Genomic DNA, 19,805 nt, shown 5'->3' on the forward strand with positions numbered 1-19,805 from the left:
ATGACACAGCACATCCTCAAACGAGGCCCATTCCTCTCGAGGGACACGCTGTACTCACAGACCAGAAATATTCACAGCATCCTCTTGCCAAACTGCTTCATGTATTCATTTTTTTCTCTCTCTAATACATAGGCCTATGCATTTTCATTGTGAGGTTTGCTATTTGTATGTCACACACAACGAAAATTAAATAATAATGATAATACTAATAATAATAATAATTAGATTCATGGCTTCAGTAGTCTGCAATATTATGAGAGAAATAAAATACAAAGGGAAAAATGGAAACTACAGGGCTACAGTTAAAAACCAAAACAGTAAACCAGGCTAGGATTTTTTATTTGTTAAATTATATAAGTTATATTATATTTTTATAAGATATATTTTTTTTCCTGTAACATTTTAGTTGGACTTTCATCTTTATTTGTTTTTAGAGATTTTTTATTTATTTTTTTAATTCAAAACTAAATAATGTTCTCACAACCAAGACAAAGCGTTTCTAAAACATTTTTAAAACCGAACGTTTTGAACATTTAGAAAACGTTAATAAATAACGTTTTTATAACTTAATGAGAACGTTAGCATTATGTTCTTACAACATATTTTTGTTAGCTATGTTTTGTAGTTTACAAACAAATAAATACAAGAATAACAAGAATACTCGCATTAAACATGCAATATCATTCAATAAATGTTTAGTGGGCAGTTCATTTGAGACATTAAACGCGTTCTAAGGTTCTAAAGAAGATACCATGACGCTTCCCCTGATGGACGTGACTTCCGCCACGAGATGCGAAGCCACGCCCACCTTATTCATATGCAAATGAAGCATGTGACGTGTGGCGTTCCTCTCTTTATAAAGCTGCGCGGATCCTCGTCCTCTCAGCAACAGGTGCGGAAACATTCCTGCCAGACTACACTGAAAACCACTGCAGAATCACAGCTACATACAGGTAAGACGCTAGCTGGCGCTAGGTAGTAGTTTAAAATGCATTAAATAAAAAAAGCTATAGTCCATGTATATATATATATATATATATATATATATATATATATATATATATATATATATATATATATATATATATATATATATATATATATATATATATATATATATATATATATATATATATATATATATATTCTACCATTAGTATTATTGTGTTGCATCCTCACTGAACTGTGCAGAGAGTTAATTTTCATTAATTAATGATAAAAGCAACAGTTTAACAGTTTTAGCTGTGACGATGAAGCACATCATAAAAAATACTAATAATTAGACCCAGTTCACTCCTTTGAACTCAAACACGACCTGTTGATGCTTGTTTCAAAATAAACATTACGATCAGGTATTGACCTTTTAAGCAAATGCATTTCTTTAGTCGGAGCATGTGAATCTTGGTGCATCATTCGTGTTGTGCGTCACTGAAGCCTACGTGCTTCAAGGAGTCTGTACTTCTTGTTTTCTGAACTGCAAAAGGGTCTGGGACTTATGGGTGGGTATGGGTGCATTTGGGGTCGTCCGCATGAGGACATAAGAGTCCCGTTTTGCAATTCTTTTTTTTTTTTTTTTTTTTTTTTTTTGCGCAAGATGAGTTAGTATTTCATTCAGCATGTGTAGAATTTACACATCTACGGTTTCGAAATGAGTTGAGTTTGCGTCAGCTTAACCCAAGCCTCCTTAAAATGACTTAATTACTGTGATAAAATAACGAGAATCGACTAGAATTCGTGTTATTTTATTATATAGTTGAGATTATATTATAGATTAATTTAACATTTAGAATTCGTTAATTTTACTTATTTTCGTGTTTATTATCATAATTATTAATAAATGTGTCTATAGTGTATAAACCAGGTTACTAAACTAAATAATTCCATGACAATGTCTCAGAATAAAATACTTTTATTTTATTTTGCATATATTATTATTTATATATGTATTTATCCAACAATACAAAACCAACTTCAACTCTAAAATATTCTAAATTATTGGTAAAAAATAAAATTAATAAATGCAAATTTAATCAGTTCATCAGTGCATGTTCTACAAGGTCTCTCAAGTGTAAACGCAATTAAAATGTTTAATTTTCTAGTGATTTTAAATGACTACAGACCAATGAGAGGCTTTTAAGGTGAGTTTTGCAAATTACGTGCTGTTAATTTCAAACTGCGGTCTTCTAAGAAGCCATTCAGTCCTTTCTTTCTTTAAAGGCATCGATACTGTAAGTATATTAATGATGCATTTAAAATGCATCCTAACTGATGAGATTCTGAATTCACCTGTAGTTGAAGATGGCCTCTACAAAGGAGAAACTCATCACTCATGTGAGCAAAGAGGAGGCCACGGGGCCCACTAACAAGGTGACCGTGGTGGGTGTAGGGATGGTTGGGATGGCCGCCGCCGTCAGCATCCTGCTCAAGGTCAGTGAGTCACATCGAAGAACGCATTATATAACACAACAACACTCAAATATAGTGTAACTTCAATTCTGCTCTGAATTAAACCAGTTGAGGTGAATGGGCAATACAATTAAATCATAAACTCAACATTTCCCAGAGGTGGAGAGGATTGTATTATCAGTAGAGGAGTGTTGAAGTGCGTGCATGTGTTCGTGCAGGGTCTGACTGATGAACTCGCCCTAGTGGACGTGATGGAAGATAAGCTGAAAGGAGAGGCTATGGACCTGCAGCATGGAAGCCTCTTTCTCAAGACGCACAAGATAGTGGCGGATAAAGGTCAGATTTCATAACCTACTATTACACAAAAATGTGAGCGGGAAAAAAGTGAGAGTTTATGATAAGGAGCAGATCTTTCAATTGGTGCTGGTTTGGTAATAAATGTACTAGGGAGGTAACCCTGAGTCTGAAATATGTAATGTAATTACAGAATAGTTTACCATTTAAATAACAGAAGTAAAATATTAAAATGGAAATCAGCAATCAGCAATTTTTAAAGGAACTGTATATTTATTAGATATATAAAACATTTTGAAAAGGAAAGATTTATTTTCTTTTCTTTACTTATCAAAAGTGCCCAGACACACCACACTGACATCAAAGAAGTAGCATCTGGGCCAAAAAGTTTAGCTTTGAACACACTGCAAAGTCTATGGCCAACTAGCACTTATGTTCTGTGCCTGCGTGAGAGAAAACAACTCCGTACCAGCAGGTGGCAGCGGTTTGTATTTGTGATTTCAAAAGGAAAACCGTAAGATTTAAAACTATGGATGTAAAAACCTTAAAGCTGCATGAGAAAATGAGAAGAGCTCTTGACTTTTGTTACTTCCGTTTTTCTTCTTGTATACTGGTTCACTAAACTGAAGTCAATCAGAGTGATCTGAACCTCTGCAACAGGTTTTGCCATCGAATGTAACATGCTCATTCATCTAAAAAGCTGTGGTTCGACTGGTGCCAACTCGATGCAAAAAAACATATTAAAGATGCTCATCACGCAAAAAAACAAAACAAACATAAGACTTAATTAGCATTCGGTTCCAGTAGATCCTACGTCAACATGTTGCTAAGCTAACAAAGTGCAAATGCACAAAGATATTGGTTTCATTGGATTGAGCTCTTATTTACAGAGCAATCTGAAGAACTCTTCATGCACAGCAACTCCCACAAGCGCTTGTGACGTGAAATGCAAAAAAGACAATTATTATTATTACTATTATTATTTTTTTTGCTGGTGTAAACTGGTCTTTAGGAGTTCTTGTTTGAAGTCTAAACCCTAGGTCTTCAACCCTGCTCCTGGGTCCAACTGTCCAGCAGAGTACAGCTGCAACCCTAATCAAACACCTGAACCATCTAATCACAGTCTCCAGGATTACTCGAAACATCACAGGCTAGGTGTGCTGAAGCAGGCTGGAAATAAACTTTGTAGGACAGAGGGTCTCTAGGAGCAGGGTTGAAGACCTAGCGTCTAAACCAGGGGTGACCAATCCTGTTCCTGGAGATCAGCTTGTCTGCATTGTTCAGCTCCAACCCTGATCCAACACACCTTTCTGTAATTATCAAGGGCTCCTGGAGATTTTAATAGCTGGTTCGGATGTGTTTGATCAGGGTGGGAGCTGAACTCTGCAGGGAGGTAGATTTTCAGGAACAGGAATGGGCATCCCTGTCTAAACCAATGTTTGCAATTATTTAGTCTTCGGTCTTAGATCTTATATCTTTCCAAAATTGATAATTCCATGTGATTTTCCAGACTACAGCGTGACTGCAAACTCCAAAGTGGTCGTTGTGACCGCTGGAGCACGTCAGCAGGAGGGCGAGAGCCGCCTGAACCTCGTCCAGAGGAACGTCAACATCTTCAAGTTCATCATCCCCAACATCATCAAGTACAGCCCCAACTGCATCCTTCTGGTGGTCTCAAACCCAGGTATGTCATTCCTGGGCCATTCTTTTGAGCTCAAAGTTTTCCGTTGACGTAATGTAGCCTCAGTTGACCGTAAACCGATGTCGTCTTCTCCTCAGTTGACATCTTGACCTACGTGGCCTGGAAGCTGAGCGGTTTGCCCAGGAACCGTGTGATCGGCAGCGGCACAAACCTGGACTCCGCTCGTTTCCGTCAGCTGATGGGAGAGAAGCTGGGCATTCACCCATCTAGCTGCCATGCTTGGGTCATTGGAGAACATGGAGACTCCAGCGGTGAGGACTGCACAGATGACTGGGAGCACAGAGCACAATGAACACCAATTATTTTCTTCATGAAATGTAAACTTTATCTTGCTTCTGTAGTTCCTGTGTGGAGCGGAGTCAATGTGGCTGGAGTGTCCCTCCAGAGTCTTAACCCTGACATGGGAACAGATAAAGACAAGGAGGACTGGAAGAGCGTCCACAAGATGGTGGTTGACAGGTGAATCATTTGTACCCAACCAGACATTCATGAGTGGTTTATAATAGACCTTCTACATAATTGGACATATAGAAGGGTTTAAGGGGAGAGAGGCCAAGGGTTAGGAGTCGTTTCTCTTTATTTGTATATGATCTCTGATAGATGTGTACTCTGTTGCCATTAGAGAGTCTATAAATCAAGTCCTTGTGTAAATGTATTTAGTCTGGACTCGTGGTTGTTTATCTGTGTTTAACATAAATCTGGTTTGTATTGGCAGTGCGTATGAGGTTATTAAGCTGAAGGGCTACACTTCCTGGGCTATTGGTATGTCTGTAGCTAACCTGTGTGAAAGCATCTTGAGGAACCTACGCAGGTGTCATCCAGTTTCAGCTTTGGTCAAGGTTAGACCCTCTTGTTTATTTCTGAAGACCAACCATATTCATTAACCAAATATTGTGCCATAATTTTTCTAGCATGGAGAGTCGATAGTACATATGCACGTACTATATAATAATAATAATAATAGTAAATTCCATTTTAAAACCACAAACTAATAACTATATAGGCAACATCCTGCTCCAAGTCCAAGTGAGGAAGTTGAGAAGCTCTTCGTGGACACCAACTTGCATGCAACACAAACTTAAACTTTCACAGTTGGTTTCAGTATTTTAAATCGTTAGCATTTTGCTACGCTAACAATCTTGTGTACTCTATACCCAATCTGAATAACTTCTTGTGTGCCACAAATAGTGTTCATCACACAAAGAGCATTAGAGAATGCAATTATTGAGGCAGTATGCATCTACATCATTAGCGTAGCAACATGCTAATGGAAAACTATCGGAAGCCATTGCAGGTTGTTTTCAAACCAACCAAGTTTTGCACATTGCACAATTCATTGTTTCATTCAATTCTGAATTTGTCTGTCCACCATTTTGGATGAAATGCTTCTCAGTTTGTCCCAGTGGTTTCTGGGATTGAACTTCAGAAGGTACATGTGGTGGTGCTGCTTTATATTAGGCCAAAATGAGGCATCTAATTAGGCCTGTGTTGTTTAAAATTGTTGGCTAGGTGATTAGCTTGTCTATTTTGGAACTGAGCTGTTAAAATCCAACACCATTATCTGTCTCTTGTTGCATGTTCACAGGGAATGCATGGTGTGAATGAAGAGGTCTTCCTCAGCGTGCCGTGCCTCCTGGGTAACAGTGGCTTGACCGATATTGTCCAGATGACCCTGAAGTCAGACGAGGAGAAACAGCTGAAGAAGAGCGCTGAGACCCTGTGGGCCGTTCAGAAGGAGCTGACCTTGTGAAGCGCGGTTTCCTCCAAAATGTAGCCAGTGTCACAAATTACAAACCCAGTCTCAGACCTTCAGATTGTAAGATCTTATTTAAATTTTAGCTGTATAGGATAAAGTTTATTCTGGTTGTCCTGACAAAGATCATAAACTTTGTAAAAGTTTGTGTCTGTGTGCATACTATTGTATATTCAAGAAAAAAGCACTCGTGAACAAAATGATGTGCAATTTGAGATTCTTATTTTAATTTCTGCGGTCAGCTAGCATTCCGTACTTAAGTCCTTTATCACAAAATTGATCATTTCAAGCAAGAACAACACGTAAAACCAAAGCTACAAAATATCAGTTTTCTGAAACTTCATGGTATTTACATGTACAACAAAATAATAAAAGTTTAAAAATAAGCTCAGAAACCAGGATTTTTTTTTTAAGGCAGGATTTGACATCAAATTATTAAAAGACATGAGCACAATAGTCCTTATTTGTGAAATAAGCAGAACAAAATGCATGTAAATTAGTCAAAACTTTTCATGCAAAACTTTTTGCATTGAAATTCAATGAATTACCTTAGAATTTTTTTCACGTACAATTTTTAATTTCTAAATTAAATGCAACAATGCAAAAACGGTTTAGCAAATTATATTTAATTTTTGCATTGAATTCGTTCCAACAATTTAATTTTCAACTGTTTTAAAAGTATGGAGTTCTGAACAATTTTGAAATGTCACATTGAATTTAAAGCAACAATTTTATCTTAGAATGGTTTTATGAACAATTACTACATTTAAACACAACAGTTAACTCAAGAATGACTTTGACTTTTCGCATTGAATTTGAAGCAACAGTTTAACTTGGAACTGTTTTACATTTTCAGTTACATTAAATGACAACTAATGCAAAAACGGTTTTAGGAGAATTTTTGAATTGTCATGTTGAACTACCTTGGAATGGTTTTACAAACAATTTTGAATTTTCTACAGGAAATCTGAGAATGGTTTAACGAATGATATTGAATTATTGCATTTAATTACCTTCGATTCGTTTTTAATTTTGATTTGTTACACTGAATGTGAGTAAACCATTTTAAAATGTTGTCTGAATTTAATGCAACAATTTGCATAATGAATTAAGAATTATTTGAAGGAATTTGTTCAGTACATGTTACATACTTACGGTCCATTTAACATCATGACGAAATCCAAATAACAACATTCTGCGAAGAAATCACTTAACGAGCACAACACCGTTTAAGGCATTTTAGCATCATAAACATCTCAAGATTGCGCATGTAAACACATTGAATAAACCAAGTTACTGATTTTTTACTCAAGACAACCACAAGTGCACAAGTTTTGCCAACCAGAAAAAGCACTTTTACATCTATTATCTTGGGATTAAACCTTTTAGAAATTCATTGTACATCATGGTATATCAAAGTGTTGAAATCTTATTGTTTAGAGAATCCATCATTTGTAATTTGTGTATACCTTATGTATCTGCTGGAAACAAAATGCTGTTTTCAGTGTGTTTTTATTTATATCAGTGTTGGTTCATCAGCGCAATAAAACTCTCAGCTAAGTGGCGAGACACAGTGACGGTTACTTGAAGCGTGTGACTGAATAAACAGTGTGACTTATAAAAGCTGTCATGTTATCTGTCTTAGAAATAAACTGGTTTATTGGACAAGGTTGGACGGTCTAAAGTTAACTAGAGCATTTCAGGTGCATGAAGTTATATAGCATCAATATCAGGCCAGGCTAAGGTTCAATAGCTCAAGATCAAACACAGGTTAGCACAATGGCACCTGACCGTTTTTTATACATGCACTGATATGAATCCATGACCATTCACAAGTCGATCACGATTTAAGATCATGTTCTTTTATTGATCTGCCCGACATCATAATCTACAACCTGGTGCAAATAGGAACAAATATTAGCAGATGAGGGGGTATAGTCTCACTAAGAAACTCAACTCAAGTCTTAAAAATCTAATTCACATCCAAAAAGTGCATTAAGACAATTGACTGAAATGCAACATTTCTTTTTTCTTTTTTTACATTTGGAAGAATAAAAAGTAAAAAAAAAAAAAAAAAAAAAATACAGTGCAACAGTTTATAGCTTTTCAGTTTTCAAACATTATTAGTCACAAACCAAACTTTGTGTACAGTGAAATGATTGTGTACAGTTGTGAGAACATTACAATAAATCTGGAAATAGTTCCCAAATGCAATGAGAAATAATAAATGAAATAAAATTGAAATATGGAACCATAAGTCATCACTGAATGAATCTCACAGAAACGGTGTATATATATATATAATATATATATATATATATATATATATATATATATATATATATATATATATATATATATATAATCCAAAATGTTTGGACTGGATTATTTTAAGTACTGCATTACAGTACTGACTTTTTTCTTATTACTTTAATGTGACATTTGTGGAGTAAATGCATTTAATTTGTTACCAAATGTTTTACCAAAATGTACGTAATATTTTACACTATGTAAGCTACATTTTTCATGCAGAAAATATACGTATTTATTTTGAGGTGAATTTTTCTGTGAGATTCACATAGTTATAGGAGTATGACAACACTTTGAAACAAGTGTCTGAATGAAAACAGGAGTTGCTATCCACATTCGGGAGCAATATTTTCATATGCTTCTTGCAGAAAAGTTGACTCTGTACGGTTAATAACAGTAGTATCTAAAGCCGAAGACCCAAACGCCTGCCAGTTTAACACGAGAAGCTCAAATGAAAGAAGAAACATGAAGTCTAAGACATCTCTTCTACTTCTAATGCTCAGGTCTAGTTTTTCCTTATAGCTTTCAAATATTGTACCTGATTTCGCCTTTTCCAAATCAAGAAAATAAAGTCAACCGGTTACAGTAGCTAAAACTCTCACAGAAGTAAAATATGATGACATGCCACGGAGAGACTAGTGATCAGAGCTGGGGCGCAGGGTCAGTAAAGGTCACTCAGTCCGGCCGTCTTTCGCGCTTTCTGCATGAGCGCTCGCAGCTGGAACTGTTTTCGGGACAGCAGACGCACGTGCTGAGGACAAAAATGAGACAAACGGGGAAGAAAAGTGCATTAAATGCCAAGGTTGAGCCAAAAGTTTCATTGTTCTCTGAAGAGAGAGATCTAGGGGGCGAACAGACCTTGAGGAAGACCTCCAGGTCGATGACTCCTCTCCGAAGGGCTTCTCCCAGGTAAAAGATGGTGTCCTCTATGGCGTTCTCCTCTGCGTACAGGTTCAGGATCTGTTTGTAGAGCGGGGCTGTTGGGATGATCACGTCGTCAATGTCATTGTTTTCCGACTGGTTCTCCATCTTCTCCAGAGCTTCGCTCAGTTCCTCGTCCTTCCTCTTGAGGAGCTCGATGTTTCTGTCCACCTCAGCCTGGGGGTGTCACAAAAAGTCACGTTTCTGATCTCGAATGCAGAACCTATAGAGTAATTGCAAACGTTCATACCACTTCCTGGTCCAGACGGGACACCATGTCTTCCAGCTTCTGGTGTCCTTTCTTCAGGTCTTCTTCAGTTCTCTTCAGCGCGTCCAGCTCGGCTTGTGCTCGGTCCATCTCCTCCTTCATTCTCCAGCGCAGTTTATCGCTCACGGCTGAGATCAGCGATGCTCGGATGGTGTCCTCACCGATGGTGCCATCACGACTCGGACCTGCAAGGAGAAGACAGACACCAATTTATTGCCACTGATTTGATTTGGGGAATTACCAGCAAGATGGTACATGAACATGAGTTCAATTCAGTTTGGTTGAAATGAAACAATTCAAACTCTTAGAAATATTCCTGGATGTCCCTAACTGGAATTTCCATGTATTAAAAAGATTTATTAAAACATGTATGTGAAAAATGCTGCAGTTTTTGTTTATTATGCACATACTGTTATAACAGTATTTAAAATGATTAAATATAATTCTTCATTCAACCTTGATGATTTTAACAATTGTATAATGTAATTTAAAAAACAGGCTACATTAAAAAAAAAGACATATTTGAAAATATTTTCATGCATTTAAAAATATATTTAAATTGATAAATATACATATATAAATATATTAATATTTAAAATAAATATTTATATTTTTACTCTATTGTAAAAATAAATTTAAATAGAGCAAATACACAAATCAACATTCACACTCAATATGTATCGCCAAGCCATTTTGCAACAATTTTGTGCATGTTTGTTATCATTAAAATATATACCATGCACGCATAAATATATTTATTATACATAATACTGCCCAACAACTTTGCTTTTACTATTGAGAAATTCCTATTGAAAAACTTACAAAGACTGGTGAATAAGAAACCATATGCATCAGTCATACAGAAACACTCATAAAGCAGTGTATTTAATGCCATGGTTCAAACCTAAGGAGGAAAGTTCCCTGTCTCTCTAAATATACGCAGCACCCTCTCTGTCAAACGTGATGAACTGGATGAAGTCCTCTGACCTCTAGCAGCTCAGAAACTAGTTATAGGCCCAACCTTTCAGAGCAGTCCGACCAGGTCTCTGTAAAGCAGGCACACAGCCAGGCTGAAGACCACAGACCGATGTGTAGAGTGAATATGAAGGGTGAAGTGTGTTCTACTGGGTACTTTTATGAAGCTATGTGTCTCATCATTCAGGGAAATCTGTCTTGTCCAATATGCTTTCTTATTTAAGATCTAGACTTTCAAGACTGCAATACATTTCCAATTCAGATTAAATCCAGTTCATACAGAATGTTGTTAATCCAGATTAACTCATATTCTCACCAAAAGACGCCAATTCAGATGAACTCACATGAAGATTGAATGCTGCTTATTCAAATTCAGAGTAAAAGCCACTGATTCACATTAAGCCAAATTTAGAATAAATGCAGCCAATTCTAATTAATTCAGATTCAGTCTGAACGGTTCAGTGTTCTATATTCAGGTATAACGTTTGTTAATACAGAGTAACACAGTTTCGGGTTTAATGTTGATAAGGTGAATTCAGATTTTAACTGAATGCTACTAATTAAATTCTGCTCTGATTCATATTCAGTGCTGTCAATTCAGATCAACTAAGATTTAGACAGAATATTGCCAATTAAGATTGACTCATTTTCAATGCAGCAAATTTAGATGAATTCAGATTGACTGCTCCTAATATAATTTCTGAGTAAATGCTACAAATTTAGATAAACTCAGATTCAGACTGAATTTTGCCATTTCAAATGACTGCAGAATTCCAAGATTCAGATTCAGTGTTGCCGGTTCAGATCAACTCACATATTCATACTGAATGTTACTCACTTAAATTCAGTGTAGTTGTTATAAATTCAGATTAACAGATACAGATTGAACATTGCTAATTAAAATGAATTCAGATTCAAACTGAATGCTACCAAGTCAATTCAGCTCTGATTCATATTCAGTGCTGGTGATTCAGATCAACTCAGATTTGGACAGAATATTGCTAATTAAGACTTACATTCATATTGAATGCAGCAAATTTAGATGATCTCAGACTCAGATTAAATGTAGCAAATATCAAAGCTGATCAAATTCTACAATTTTAGATGACCTCAGGTTCAGACTGAATCTTGCCGAATCAAATGAATTCAGATTGAAACTGGATGCTAACAATTGCTCTGATTCCAATTCAGTGTTGTCAATTCAGATTAAGACATTACATTAAGACACAACGTTTGTTCATTTAGATCATTTAAATCCATACTCAATGCAGTCAATTTAGATCAACTTGAATTGTTGACAAACGAATCAAAATGAATTCTAGCAGTTCAAGTTTAACTGTGACTCAGATTCAGATCATCTTAGAATGCTTTTAATTCAGACAAACTCATTTTATTTTAATATTAAATATAACAAATTGATATTAACACCGATTAAGACTAAATGTTGCACATTCAAATTCAGAGCAAATGCTACCAATTCAGATTAACGCAAATTTAAAGTGAATGCTAGCAGTCTGGTTGAACTGTGATTACACTTTTGTGTTACCAATTCAGATGAACGCATATTCTGACTGAATGGTGCCAGTTCAAATGAATTCAGAATCAAATCTGAACAAATCTGAACAAATCTGAAAAATGACGTCTGAAAACTACAACCTGAAACTGAATAGGGGATCCACGTTTCTTATTCCAGGATTACGCTGATTTACAGCATAACTGTATATGATGTCGTTTAGCAATAAAACCAAGCCAAAGGCAAACATGCCAACTCACCCACAGCAGTGACGGGAGTCTGGGAAGTGTAATGTGCTGGACCTCCTGTGGCAGGATAAGCATTGCCTCCTGGGTAAGGGTAACCGGGATAACCACTGAAGTGGACACAAATCATTACATAACCAGTTAATCATGCTCTGTAATTACAACACAGGATTTCAAGTGTTGGAAAAAATTCAAATGATTTTAACAGGTTTATTAAATGTTGATTAGACTGTTGCATGATCTTTGACCAGACTGAAGGAGTCATTACCAGGGGTTTGGGTTTGGCCCGTAGGGAGATACTGCTGGCATTCCTGGCATATAGGACTCTGGAGGACACAAAACAAACACATACATATGCAGTGCTGGTGCTGGGAGACATCTGCTGTTTAAAACTGGCATTAACTGGGAATGAGAGTGTAAAACTTATTTTATATACAAGCAATCTGAGCTAAATAATTAAGTTGCATAAATATATTCCCAAGTCAAGAATTGCCTGTGTACTATTGCCAAAAACAAAATTAAAAAACAAGAAATTATATATTTTTTTAAGTCTATTTTGTGTGTGTTTGTGTGTGTGTACACATTACCATGTGTAACAGTGTTGTTATTAATTACAACGGAACTGAATAAAATAATAAAACATAAATATTACATTTAAAAAATAAATAAATTGAAACTTAAATTTAACTGAATATAACTGAAATAAATAAGAATAAGGTCGAAGTTGAAAAAGAAACTAAAACTGAAATAAAATAAAAGCTTAATATAAATGACAAAAGCCATATAAAAATGACTAAATAACAAAACAAAATTACTTGAATTTAAAGAAAATTAAAAAAGCAAAATGAAAAGCTAATTAAACGTATTAATAATTACCATAACATTAAATAAGTAATACTAAAATAACATTGATGTTTACATAAAAAACAAATCAACAAATTATTTCGATGCTTAAAGCTGCGGTAGGGAACTTTTGACGCTCTAGCGGTTAATAAACAGAACTGCTTGAGTCTTGCGGAAGAACATCGTGCCGGAACTACTTCTCTCTGTTTATGTCTATGAAGAACCACACAGGTACTGGGTTACTCCGCCGCGGTATCCCCGAATCAATCTAAAATAGTCCGAATATAAACACTTATAATAGGTGCACCCTAGTGATTCAGGACAAGCCAAAAACACTGTTTGGAAAATGGATTCATGGTGTACTCGCTTATTATGTTAATTTTTCTACATTTTGAACACAAACAAAGTTACGGACCGCAGCTCTGATTGGTTGTTTTTTACGTGGAGCGATGGAGTTTCTGCAAATGGCAATAGGAGCACTGGGAGGAGCCAGAGGAGCTTGATTTTTTTCACAGATTATCTGTCTCATATTCATGTCTCATACTGTCAGGACATAATAACAGGTTTAACAAATATGTAAAAAACCCATTTTTATAAAAGTGAACTACTGCAGCTTTAAAGTTTCGTTTTCTTTATAAACATAACATAACTACTTTGTCGATTGTATTGCGAGATTCACAGAAGCGGTGCTCACGGTTCGGGGGTCCGGCTGCTTGGAAGGCCTGGTACGGAGGTTGTGTGGTGGGTCTGGAGAACACGGGCGGCTCCTCACCAAACACCACGATCATGACCTGGATGAGCCCGTACAGATCCGACTGAGGCTGACGGGCCAAGACCAAAGAAAAGTGAGAAATCGGACCTGTTCCGGCTTCCTCATATCGCATACCAAAGTGTTTTTAAAGAGCATAATACATGTTGATTTTTATGTTATATTAGACAACAGAATGAAATAATTTGCTGTGACGCATGGAGTCGTACATGTTTCCACTCGTGCAGGTAGGGCAGGTAGATCTTGCCGTTGGCGTCGATGTGTTTGCCGGTCTTGATCATCATCGCACTGGTGGGCTTCACAAAACATATGGGAGGGTTGTAGGGATACGTATCCAGCAGCCACAAGCACACGGGAATATTATACACATTCCCTGAAACGGGAAAACATGCGTGGTTATATGATATAATCCTGCGTCATCTTTACACTGTAAACAGTTCTCTAACCCACCTCTATAACTGACTGGAACCGTTCCTGTGAGGCTCATCAGGTCTCTGGAGGAGCCGTCATTAAACACTGTGAAGGAGACATCCGTTATTCACGGAAATCTGACAAGAATCGAGTTACCAGAGACTCGGGATGAGAGGATCTTACCGTACGCATCCATAACAGGTTTGAGGTCTTTGTACTGAGAGATGACGTTCGTTATCTCCCGCACCGTGAGATCTCTGTATTTGTATTGCTGAAATATAGAAAATAATACATACATATATATAAATAAATAAGCACACAAACTAATGTGTCTACACTATAAAGCTTTATCACAAAGAAATGTCTGAAAATGTATCGTATCAGCTATCAAAATATTTAAATATGCATTCAACGATAAAAAAAAAAAGTTTGCTTAAGATATTAAATGAAAGTTATTATGAAACATTAATATAATTATTTTGACTTTCAAAAAGTAACACAATATGATATCAGCAAATTCCATCATGGCAACTATTTCAAAACTAAACTTAAAAGTACTAAAAAAAAGAAAAAAAGAAATCATAAACAGACAAAATAAACAAATACTTAAATAAAAATTACAATGATATAATAATAAATATACAAATTCTAAATATTAATAAATACTACATTTCACTCATATATTTTGAAAATGTATAATATTAATATAACACTAAATGTATAATATCAACTTTAAGGCACTTTATAATTTATTATTATCTCATTAACAAGAATGAGAAATTCTACACAAAAATCTTGATGCTAGATTGTATTTTGTATGAATAATTCTTAATTTTTAATTTCTTATGTTTTCACAAGTCTGATCACAATTCATGAAATATTTAATCGTTATATGTCTAAACGCGTTTGCTAATGTTATTATTAACGAAAGTTATTATAAAATATGACCTATTTTGACTTCAAAACATATGAAACCAATCAATTCCAGCATGACAACAATCTTATAAGAACGCGAATAACCTGTCAAATACAGTAGATATGAGATTATTTCCCATTTTAACACAATAATATTAAACATCCATCATATTCTTACCCTATTAATTTAACAAACTTTTCACATTCAAGAATAAACAAAATACTGACCTTCAGCATCTTTTTAAGAGCTCCTTCGTTGACAACAGCCATGACTTACTACACAAATATAAATAAACACACTAAACAGCAGATAAAAAAACGGAATAAATGTGAAATAAACGAGTTTCTGAGCTCAGGCCACAAGAATCCAACAGAGCCTGAAATACTCGTATTGACGCCTGCTGTCCGACACAAACACACTCTAAACGCCTTAATAACTCATTAACACGCTCCGAATAATAATTACTTAATGAGAAAATAATAAATACAGGTGAAATCGACCAGCATTCATCTCGAGGAAGATAAACAATGCAAGCCGCGCGAGCAGTTTCACTTCCGGCGGGAGTGTTCTGGGCGTTTTTCAAAATAAAAGTCTGACAAGTGGTTTCTTTGAACATATTTAATTCACGTCATCACAATTCATAATATATTATAATAAAATACATATGTATCCTATTTTTTTTAAATAGTTTATTTTTAATAAAACTTCATGTTCGTAGAATTTGAGTGAATTTCGTTGTGATATCCCACTGTAAATAACTGCATATTTACATATCTAGGTAGGTGTTTTTATAGGTCAATATGAATACATGAGGAAGAAAAAAACATTGAACTGAGCATGAATCACTAGGAAAACCTTGCTTCACAAACGTGTATACTCACATTAAATGTACATCAAATTTATTTGAGTATTAACATTCAAGCTGCTCAAATTTAACATTCGTTATTATTATTATTATTATTATTATTATTCAACAAATATTTACAGTTTCATGCAAATGTCTACTTTAACAACAACACATGTGTACAAAATCACACTGCAGATATATCTAGCAAGCTAACAGATGGTTTCATTATGTTCTGAGAAAGGAAGATCGTCCTCTCTGTCCAGCATCACATGTGAGATTTCCTCAGCTGAGGGTTTGTGATAAGCAGAACCTGCTGAACAGAAACATTAATGGTCATTTTACCTTAACATCCACACAAGTACACAGATGCATTTTCTTTAAGACTGCAAAACAATATGGCAGCCTTATTTAAATGCCATGTTTTTCTATTGCTGTAGTGTCGGTGCAGAATGCTAATTATTAAAACATAAAATCAAAACATAAAACCACATCAACCTTTGGACACCTTATCATATTTTGGTTCACCTTAACTAGGTCAACTGCCTGTTTACCTGTTTCCTTGAAGTAATTAGGACAGAAGAAGGGATTCAGGAGTGAAGCTGCTCTACATGAAACTATATGATATGAAGAGATTATGGGAATGAATAACCAAACTATACTCACAGTCTTTTGGGTAAAGACAGATACGTAGAGGAGGAACTTCACTAAACACGACCTTCATAACCTGAATCAAGCTGTGCAGATCACACTGCATCTGTAAAAAAAAAAAAAAAATGCAAATCATTTAATGAAAATACAGAAAATTGTAAATGCTTTGTATTGAGGCAGGTCAAACCCATTGTAGCCTGCTCAGGCAGTAGACTCACATGTGTCCACTCGTCCAGGTAAGGCATCAGGATCTCTCCACTGCTGTTGACGTGTCTGCTGGCCACGATCACCATCTCCGGCGTGGGCTTCACATAGCAGATGGGCGCAGTGCGCGGATAACTTTCCTTTAGCCACAGACTCACTGGAATATTGTAGCGTTTCCCTGAACCACAACATGTGGAAGTGTTTTGATTGCTGCATTCTTAAAATGTATGCAATAATAATCTCTTTTTTCTTAACCGTGAAACCAAAGTAAAGTCCAGTTATCTTTATGGTGAAATTTACCTTCATAAAACACCTTAATTGTTCCAGTCAAACCGACCAAGGTCCTCGCTGTGCCATCATTGAAGACTGTGAAGAAATCACAAGAAAAATACAAACTGATTTCCTTAAAGAAATAAGTAAATTCTGTGCACTGTGAACATATTTTTAACAAACACTTTTAAAAGAGTTAGTGGTTCTTTGTAAAACATTAGAATTTCACTGTAAACCTTTCTTCATATAAAATAACTGATGAAGCGCTGTTAACTTATTTAATATCATCAAATCGTACTAAATGTAATGTATTTCAGTAAGTTTCCATGAAGTAATCTCTTAATTACACAAAATAAAAAAATCAAGTCATATTCTTTATTGCCAGTGTAAAAGTACAACAAAATTTGATATTACTTTAAAATATTTTTCACATTGTTTATTTAAAATATTGTATTAATATTTTATTTAATTATTTTAAAATTATTATATAATTATATGTATTTATTTAAAGCTCCAAAACATTGTTATTTGGGTCTAAGTTTTAATGCCTAATTGTAAAATACCAGTTTGTGTGTGTGTGTAAACTTATATATTTTATATTCTATATATAGAAATTTTGTTTTCTTTCTAAAATGAAAAATGTCTAAATGGGAAGAATATTTTTTTAAATAAGTATGAATCCCTAGAAAACACTGATTTATAACCACATGACTTGTAAATGAAATTATTATATTTACATAAAATATACATATCAACAAATAACAGGCTACTTAATATGAAGCCACTTATTACAATACATTTAAGTTAATAAAAGCTTATTAAAGTGCTAAAAGTAATAATTTTGTATTACTTTAATAAACTCATTTTGTTATTTGTATTATTATACAGTTATTTTGTGAAGAACTAAATGAATATTATATTATTATCAATATTATTTTAAGCACCACAGCATTGAGAATAAGATGTTTTTTGTAGATCTTTTAGAGCATCAACCTTTAAAACAGCTTGGCTTCAAAACAGGAAGCTGGATATTTAGAATTTTGCATATTATTCAATATATAACAGCCAAATAAAACATTAGTAAATCTAAAGATTTTGTATAGAATGCTGACAGATGAAAATCGCTCTGAATTAACTGAACTGCTCACCAAATCTATCCAGCACTGGCTGAAGGGACTGATGCTGAGACAAAACTGTAGAGATCTCTGACAGAACCTCTCTCCTGTGACAATACGTCTGAAAACACACACACACAAACACACACGTCTTCAGCACACACTCACCTGCGACACGTCATAATGACTTCATATATGTATATATATATATATATATATATATGTATATATATATATATATATATATATATATATATATATATATATATATATATATATATGAATAAAACTTATGGAAGACAAATTGTAAGACAAACTGTACCCTGGGTAAGACCCTCTTCAGATCACGAACTGGTGTAACTGTCATGACTTCAGATGAAACACAAGCAGACCCAGAGGAAGTGTGCTGTCGCTCCTGAAGACTATCACAACAGGAAGAGTGTGAAGTTCTTAAGAGTCCTCGCTTCAGCCCAATAAACCATGTTATTGTCAGGAAGAGCCAATAGTGAGATTTACAGTGATGAACTGTGATCTACGAACTAAAGGTCAATCAGTACAAATAAACAGCACAGAAACATTACTGTCTATCTGTAGGACAACAAAAGCGTGGAAGGAAGTATTTATTCAGGTTAATGAATGATGTACAGCCACACAAACACACTTACACTGATAAATAAACTGCTGTCGAAAACATAGAAACTCATGAAGAGCTGCCTTGATGCTCTATATACTGTATAATGTACAGTTCTGCTACTAACAAGTGTTTTTTAATGTTACTAGTGATTAATGGTGTAATTAACACACACACACACACACACACACACACAACTGGTCAAAAGTTTGGAATAAATACCATTTTAAAAAATTTCATCAAGGCTTCAATTACTTTTTTTAAAATGTAGTAATATTGTGAAATATTATTAGAATTTAAAATTAATGAATATCTGTTAAATTATAATTTATTTCTGTGATCAAAGCTGTATTTTCAGCATGATTACTCTAGTTTTCAGTGTCAAACGATCCTTCAGAAATCATAATAATAAACATTACTTATTAATATTATTTATGGAAACCAAATTAAAAGTTTAATATAAGATTTTAAACAGGATGCATTAAATTAATTAAAAGCGACGGTAAAGACATTAATAGTGTAACAAAGGATTTCCATTTCAAATAAATGCTAAGTTGAACTTTCTATTCATCAAAGGATACTGATTTTTTTTTTAATTTCCGCACGCATAATAATAACTATTATTAATAACTGAACACCAATAATAATTGATAAATTGATCATCAAATCAGCATATTATTATGATTTCGGAAGGATCGTGTGACACTGAAGACTGGAGTAATGATGCTGAAAATTCATCTTTGCATCACAGAAATAAATTATAA

The 19,805-nt window shown here is 34.7% G+C and overlaps 3 protein-coding genes across 5 annotated transcripts; 1 reads left to right on the forward strand and 2 right to left on the reverse strand.

Moving 5' to 3' along the window:
• The first annotated feature begins 837 nt into the window (after positions 1-837).
• On the forward strand, positions 838-7,778 carry LOC127946726 (L-lactate dehydrogenase A chain-like). Its single transcript, XM_052543456.1, has 8 exons — positions 838-953; positions 2,293-2,427; positions 2,625-2,742; positions 4,211-4,384; positions 4,480-4,653; positions 4,744-4,861; positions 5,118-5,241; positions 5,988-7,778. Exons 2-8 carry the CDS (start codon positions 2,299-2,301, stop codon positions 6,150-6,152), a joined length of 1,002 nt encoding a protein of 333 aa, XP_052399416.1. The 5' UTR covers positions 838-953; positions 2,293-2,298; the 3' UTR covers positions 6,153-7,778.
• Positions 7,779-9,029: 1,251 nt separating this feature from the next.
• On the reverse strand, positions 9,030-15,848 carry LOC127946725 (tumor susceptibility gene 101 protein). The gene is made up of 10 exons (XM_052543454.1): positions 15,554-15,848; positions 14,594-14,681; positions 14,450-14,515; positions 14,209-14,372; positions 13,925-14,051; positions 12,656-12,713; positions 12,403-12,497; positions 9,637-9,839; positions 9,324-9,563; positions 9,030-9,216 (listed from the first exon to the last, which is right to left on the reverse strand). Exons 1-10 carry the CDS (start codon positions 15,593-15,595, stop codon positions 9,127-9,129), a joined length of 1,173 nt encoding a protein of 390 aa, XP_052399414.1. The 5' UTR covers positions 15,596-15,848; the 3' UTR covers positions 9,030-9,126.
• Positions 15,849-16,208: 360 nt separating this feature from the next.
• Positions 16,209-18,901, reverse strand: zgc:123278 (uncharacterized protein LOC641569 homolog). Of its 3 annotated transcripts, none has more exons than XM_052543458.1 (6): positions 18,733-18,901; positions 18,444-18,531; positions 17,326-17,391; positions 17,040-17,242; positions 16,837-16,927; positions 16,209-16,483 (listed from the first exon to the last, which is right to left on the reverse strand). In XM_052543458.1, exons 1-6 carry the CDS (start codon positions 18,775-18,777, stop codon positions 16,383-16,385), a joined length of 594 nt encoding a protein of 197 aa, XP_052399418.1. In that variant the 5' UTR covers positions 18,778-18,901; the 3' UTR covers positions 16,209-16,382. The 3 variants fall into 3 exon arrangements, with proteins under 3 accessions (XP_052399418.1, XP_052399419.1, XP_052399417.1); XM_052543459.1 differs by having other exon boundaries at positions 16,209-16,486; positions 17,040-17,203; positions 18,733-18,899; XM_052543457.1 differs by having other exon boundaries at positions 16,209-16,486; positions 18,733-18,899.
• Between the last annotated feature and the right edge of the window lie 904 nt (positions 18,902-19,805).

This window comes from Carassius gibelio, chromosome A25, assembly GCF_023724105.1.
Source record: "Carassius gibelio isolate Cgi1373 ecotype wild population from Czech Republic chromosome A25, carGib1.2-hapl.c, whole genome shotgun sequence".
Classification (NCBI taxonomy): domain Eukaryota; kingdom Metazoa; phylum Chordata; class Actinopteri; order Cypriniformes; family Cyprinidae; genus Carassius; species Carassius gibelio.

What these genes read in the sequence shown, in the direction of transcription:
- LOC127946726 (XM_052543456.1), top strand. Translation starts at nt 2,299, where the DNA reads ATGGCCTCTACAAAGGAGAAACTCATCACTCATGTGAGCAAAGAGGAG. An exon ending in TCTGGTGGTCTCAAACCCAG is followed by an intron (nt 4,385 to 4,479) that starts GTATGTCATTCC and finishes TCTTCTCCTCAG; the next exon opens with TTGACATCTTGACCTACGTG. An exon ending in CACAAGATGGTGGTTGACAG is followed by an intron (nt 4,862 to 5,117) that starts GTGAATCATTTG and finishes TTGTATTGGCAG; the next exon opens with TGCGTATGAGGTTATTAAGC.
- LOC127946725 (XM_052543454.1), bottom strand. Translation starts at nt 15,595, where the DNA reads ATGGCTGTTGTCAACGAAGGAGCTCTTAAAAAGATGCTGAAG. An exon ending in GGTTCCAGTCAGTTATAGAG is followed by an intron (nt 14,373 to 14,449) that starts GTGGGTTAGAGA and finishes TTCCCGTTTCAG; the next exon opens with GGAATGTGTATAATATTCCC. An exon ending in ACCTGCACGAGTGGAAACAT is followed by an intron (nt 14,052 to 14,208) that starts GTACGACTCCAT and finishes TTGGCCCGTCAG; the next exon opens with CCTCAGTCGGATCTGTACGG.
- zgc:123278 (XM_052543457.1), bottom strand. Translation starts at nt 18,777, where the DNA reads ATGACAGTTACACCAGTTCGTGATCTGAAGAGGGTCTTACCCAGG. An exon ending in ACCTGGACGAGTGGACACAT is followed by an intron (nt 16,928 to 17,039) that starts GTGAGTCTACTG and finishes TTTTTTTTACAG; the next exon opens with ATGCAGTGTGATCTGCACAG. An exon ending in CTGTCTTTACCCAAAAGACT is followed by an intron (nt 16,487 to 16,836) that starts GTGAGTATAGTT and finishes GTTTCTGTTCAG; the next exon opens with CAGGTTCTGCTTATCACAAA.